At 42.3% G+C, this 5,989-nt stretch overlaps 1 protein-coding gene across 1 annotated transcript; it reads right to left on the bottom strand.

The window, feature by feature from the left end:
- Positions 1-2,771: 2,771 nt before the first annotated feature.
- On the bottom strand, positions 2,772-4,927 carry LOC147438853 (uncharacterized). The gene is made up of 2 exons (XM_086484817.1): positions 4,655-4,927; positions 2,772-4,548 (listed from the first exon to the last, which is right to left on the bottom strand). Exons 1-2 carry the CDS (start codon positions 4,687-4,689, stop codon positions 3,093-3,095), a joined length of 1,491 nt encoding a protein of 496 aa, XP_086340943.1. The 5' UTR covers positions 4,690-4,927; the 3' UTR covers positions 2,772-3,092.
- Positions 4,928-5,989: the final 1,062 nt, after the last annotated feature.

Raw genomic sequence — 5,989 nt, 5'->3', positions numbered from 1 at the left:
ATCCACTTGATGATCTAGTAACAAAAGGGCTTCCAAGGAGCGTTGTTTCGCTATTACATGCTTTAAACACAAGGGACCATTTAGACTACCACAACATGAGTGTCGACAAAAGGGCCCATTTTTGGAACACGTAAAATTGTAGAAGAGGGTTTGTGGTCAACATTTCGCGAGTTGCGAGAGAACTTATCACTACAACTAGACAATTATGTTGGGAAAATAAAAACCGATTTTTATTTTCTTATTTGTCATTGCTTGTTGCAAGGTGCATTTTCAATACCATCCAGTTAATAATTTTAATGGCTGGGACACACACACAAGGACATCCAGCTAAGATTTTTAATGGTTGAACATACACGTGGACATAGATTCTATGCTTCGCAAGTTTTCAGAGAAGCTGAGTTACACAAACCTATGCTTTACCACATTTGATGGCAAACATTAAGAACTGATTCATCTTTGGGTCCAGCTCCATTTTCTCACATAGGTTTGTAATTTCAATAAATATTATGATGGCTACCTTTGTGATGAACAAGACATACCTAAATGGTCACTCCAAACCACTTTAATTTAAGTTCTTTACACAAGAGAAAACACCAGTGATGCAATATATAAAAATGTTGGTGTTTCAAACTCAAGTGGAAGAATTCATCTTTGAAAATGAGTGTGTGAAGGGAACCCAATATTACCACAAGGAAATCCACCTTTACTGCTAATGGCACAGTAACAGTAAGCCCCATCAGGAAGTGATCCTAGGACTAAAGAATCACATAAGGTTTTGGCATAATTTAGAAAATGATACAGGTGTAACAAGGTACTATAAACCCGTGATGGATTATTGGTAGTAAGGTGATCAAAGAGATTGAAAAAGAAATCGGATCAAAGCATTATTGTATGAACATTTTTGGCCAAAACTCCAAAATATCACTAGTTATAAAGCAATATGATAAATTTTCAACAAGGGACACAAAGGTTCTTAGGCTTGGAAAAGTTGAGTGATCATTTTTGTGGAGCTCAACGAGGTAGAACAAAGAAAAAAACACTCTATGATTGGTGTGTAACAGTGGTGACTTCATTATGCCACTACAAAGTGACATACATATATCCGGTTTGGCTTGCCATGGCTTTGTTAAACATGGATAGAACCTACATCACCAAAATATAGAAAGACTTTGATTCAATATTGGGTAACTTATGTTGGAAAGAATGAAGGCTTTTGGACTATACACTACAATGACCTGTATATGTAAGAAAATGTCGATGCAAGTGTTTGATCTTGGAGACCAAACAAACAAGGGCCATTATCTAGAATTAAGACTCTGGAAAGGCATTCTCTAAAAAGCCAAAACAAAGTTGACCCATGCACATCAACCATGTTTAAATCAAAGGCTCGACATGGCATCAAATGAGGAATATATTCATGTGAGTTTATATCGTCATTGTACTACTCAATTTCATAAACAAGATCAATGGTTCTCTTTTTTTGCTTTAGTTAATTCATGTTATTTTCTTAAATTTTGGGGTTTTATCAACAGTGCAATTTATAACATTATCATCTATAACTACCAACCACAACGGAACATAATCTCATTTTTTCTCACCAAGTGAAAAATTCTCAAATTAAAGAGATTGCAAATCAATAGATATTGGAAAAACTTCTTGTGCTTAGCAATTGCATATGAGAAACTTGTTGTGCTTGGCAATACTTAAGTCGATACGTATGTATAAGACGTTGACATGGCCCAAAGAATCCACCATGTGATTACTTAGTCCAAGGGCTCTTAACAATATGCTTTGGTAGATATCTATGCTAATTGGGTGCCTGGACGCAAGCAAAAAACACTTTTGATGAGTTGTGATCAAAAATGTCTCTTGGAACATGTTAAGAATGCACAATATGCCCAACATGGTATGGCAAGAAAGCTAACATATTTTCAACGGTAACATAGGAAAGCCCTCTATCAAGATGCAATCACCTCTGCTTACACCGTTAAGGCACATCGCCTCGTGAAGGTCTCTCTACTTGCACCTTTGGAAGGCATCTAGCTCATGCAAGACCTTCACATGGTGAGGGTTTACATACAATGAGATTCATATTCATTACTATTTGGAGAAACAGACTGTGCTTTGCAGTACTTCGCTCTATACGTACAAAGTGTAAAGCCCTTAATGAACTATCTATACATCCAAAATGCCGTCTAGCTTGGGCACCCAAGCGAGAAATCATCAGTAGCAACAAACAAAAAACTACAATTGAATTTGGAAAAGAAAGAGGACAATCAACATGAAGCCACACGAAGCGACAAAGTTTACCTTCTGACAATCGACATGAAGCCACACGAAGCGACAAAGTTTCCCTTCCGAATGTGTTGGCCCTTCAGATTCTTTTTTTAAAAGTAGCAGTATATGAAATACGGTGTGTTTTCACCAAGTTTCCCTTCCGAATGTGTTGGCCCTTCAGTTTCTTTTTTTAAAAGTAGCAGTATATGAAATACTGTGTGTTTTCACCAAGTTAAAGATACAAGTTAGCGTAAAGTTGTAGACGGCTAAAAAAACACAGGTTTCCTACCTTAGGAGAGGGAAAACTTGAAATTCTACCGGTTTTCAGGTCAAAATTTGATGCTCAGGTATTTACGCTAAAACTTGTGAAAATAAAATTTTCTTGAGGCAACTTCAAAATCTAACCCGGATTTTTGGTTTCATACTGATCGTCGATTTGTTTGTGACATGAAAATTGGCCGCTGAGCACGTTTGTGGCCTGAAGATTCCACTGCTACGGCAAAGCCTTAAAAGGACTGCACAGTTTTTACAAGCTTGAAATAAATTCTGTGGAAAATTAACCAGCATGTAGCATCTTGCATCTTGCTTTGCTATACTATTCGGCCGTGGGTGCAGCAGAAAAATGCATTTAACTCATGTGCATAGCCTTCCAAACTGGGAGTAGAGCAAGGAGCACTACACACATGGCGCATAACTACACAGAGAGCCAGACCATCGCTCACTTCTTGCCTAACTGAAAAACCTAATTACAACCTCGAGCTCTATACAAACATACAACATAAGCTACCATGATCAGAACATGCACCAGTTGTGTATCAATCCAAGACGGCCGTCTGTCCTGCCTCATCGCCAATTACAAATCCCATTCTCTCATCAGTCGCTTTATCAATCCCAGACCGCCTCTTGTCATCCCCTTCTTCCTTTGCCTTATAGCCCCTTTCGCGAGCTTCATCAGTTGCCCATTGCCCCTTCTCTTTAGCTTCTTCCATTGCCTGCTGTCCGGCTTCTTCCTTTGTTCCCAGCATCGTCTCTTTTAAGGAGGCCGCCTTTTGCGCCAAAGCTTCCCCCACAGATTGCACATTGTCCTCATTCACTCTGGCCTCTTTTCCCTGCTCCATAAGATCCCGCACAGGATCACGATCACTCTTGCTCACATCCTCATCAGACATTTTGCTTTTCAAACCCTCCTTGGCTTGCTCAGAAGTTTGATACGTCTTGTCCTTTCCCTGTTTCAGAGTATCTGCGGCCGCATTCTTGTATTCCTCCATCTTCCCTGCAACTGTGTCTTCCGTCTCTCCAACTTTCTCCTTGGCAGACTCTGACGATGGGCGGCTGCGCTCCTTTGCTTGCTCCGTAGTCTCACTGGCCTTTTGCTTAGCTTGCTCAGCCGTTTCACTTGCCTTGCCCTTTGCTTCTTCTGTTTTACCTAGTAAAGTCTCCTTCAGAACCTCCGCTTTCTCCGAAAGAATCTCCGTAACGGATTGGAACAAACCTTTAGCACTTTCCTTGCTTTGCTGGGCAGACTCTGCTGCCTTCTCCTTTGCCTGCTGTGCTGTTTCATATGTGTGGTCCTTACCCTGTTGGGCAGTGTCGTGCGTTGTATCCTTGGCTCTTTCTGTCACATGGTATGTAGTATCCTTGGCATGCTCTGCCGTATTGTATGTGGTGTCTTTTGCATGCTCTGCTTTGTCATATGCAGCATCCTTCACTTTCTGTGTGACACTCTCTTCCTCGTCATCTCTTCCTTTCCTTGCCATTTCTTCTGCCGTTTCCCTAGCTCGAGGCTGGGCTTCTTCCGCCAAGGTGTCCTTCGCTTCTCTGGCTTTGCCAAAGAAGGTCTCTGCTACAGATTGCAAGTAACCCTTGCTGTGCTCTTGACCTTCCGACGCCTTCTCTTTAGCTCTTTCCTTGCTTTCAGTAGCGGACTCTAAAGCTCTATCCTTGGTCTCTGTTGCTTTTTCTTTGGCTTCCTCAGTACTTTCAGCAGCTCTACCCTTTGTCTCTCTGGCTTTTTCTTTGGCTTCTTCAGTCACATCTTGTGTTTTACCCTTTGTCTCCTCTGTCTTGCCCAGTATAGTGTCAAGAATTTTGCTTGCAGTCTCACCGGCTGAATTCTTCATCTGAGAGGCCTTCTCTTGCCCAGATCCTGCCGTTTCGTCTAGACTTTCTTTTCCCTCTTGCGCCTTCTCAAGGGCTGCATCTTTGACACGCCCGGCAGCATTCTTGGTCTCGTCTGCCGCTTGCACAGCGCTTCCCTTGGCTTCCTCAAGACTGAAATTAGCAAATGAAAACAAATCAGAGACATCACTGAAAAACAGAGCAAGAAAACCAGCAGCGCACTCGAGTAGATCAATGAACCAAGACAAACAGAAAGTACCTGTGGCCAGGCGCTCGCTCTTGTTCGCTGGCCATTACACTGATCGGGATATGTCCGATGCGACGAAGGAGGACTGTCTGATGTAGAAGTGTCGGAAAAAAATTACAAGGGGGCAAATTATATGTGTATGTGCTGATTAACGAGCTCTAACAGGAGAGATACTCGTCTGTGTGAAGTCTAGTAAAATATGCAGAGTAGCAGCAGCCTAGCGTGTGAGGCAGAGGAAGGGCTTCTTATGGGAAAGGCGGAAGGAGGAATTTAGAGCTGATCACCGCTTTGCTGGTTGGGGAGGCAATGTACCAAATGACGTGTCTGCCCTGCATGCCAGCGGAGCCCTCCACGCTCCCCTTTCTCCTTACGACACTTGTCGCTTTGAAGAGCAAGATACAGGATTCCAGTGCTGCATCCTGCGCTTTGCTTATTTCTTTTTTTTGCCTGCCCAAAGGGCTAAGGCCATAGTGATCTGTTCTCTTTTTTCTAATGAATTTTTTTTTAAATAAAAAAAAGAGAGGTTGTTTTAAAATACTGTATATTTTCTTGATTGGTTGGTTGCCAATGCACACACTCATTATAAAGATTTATAAAGATAGAGCTTTGCAGACACTCATTAAAAGACGATTGATCTTAATGAAAAATGAGAAGTTTTTTGGTCTGCCCAAAGGACCAAGCCTTAGAGTAGACTTCCCTTTTTGACTGGTGAAAAATACAAGGTCGTTGGTTTGCCCCAAAGGGTTTCTAGGGATTGCGGCCATCATTTAATAATGAGGGAGTGTAAGATTAATGATACCGTAGGGCCTAGGCTACTATCGAGTATTGCATAGGTCGTGCGTACATGTCATGATGACATGTAGAGTAACGATTCAGAGATATTTCTTAGAGCCTAGGCATCTCCAGTTTGTGACAGCTCCTCACGTATGTCCCAATGCACTTGCTTGCTTGTCCACTGCTCAATGGCTTGTCGCTCAACACTCACCCTCCACTTCAACGCCCCATCTCTACAAAATGGGAACTTTTTGTAGGAAGGAGAGTCTAGATAATGAGAGAGAGCCTACCTACAGAGATAAAGAGATTGCATAGATCAAAGTTCGAACACCCTTGGACTTTTGCTGGTTTTTCTCGTCAATCTCCACGCTCTAGCTTTTTAGGGTTTCTCTTGGCTTTGGTCGTTGGGGCCATGGCAGAGAGATGTGGCAAAGAGAGGGGTTGCAGGGGCCATGGCGGCCCCTAGCTGCAATTCCGGCATGACAGGTCTTGAGGGGGATGCTTGCTTTAAGCGCAGAGTAGAGGGCATGGAAAGCTTGTGTGGGTAGTGTTGTGAAGGTGGTTCAGGAGTCA

Source organism: Adiantum capillus-veneris, chromosome 16, assembly GCF_014529385.1.
Source record: "Adiantum capillus-veneris isolate H3 chromosome 16, ASM1452938v2, whole genome shotgun sequence".
NCBI lineage: Eukaryota > Viridiplantae > Streptophyta > Polypodiopsida > Polypodiales > Pteridaceae > Adiantum > Adiantum capillus-veneris.
Note: the sequence above shows the minus strand (reverse complement) of the source record. Positions and strands in the feature narration are given on the sequence as shown.

Coding starts and splice junctions, on each gene's coding strand:
- LOC147438853 (XM_086484817.1), bottom strand. CDS start 4,689: ATGGCCAGCGAACAAGAGCGAGCGCCTGGCCACAG. Junction 4,549..4,654: donor GAGCGAGCGCCTGGCCACAG/GTACTTTCTGTT, acceptor TGCTAATTTCAG/TCTTGAGGAAGCCAAGGGAA.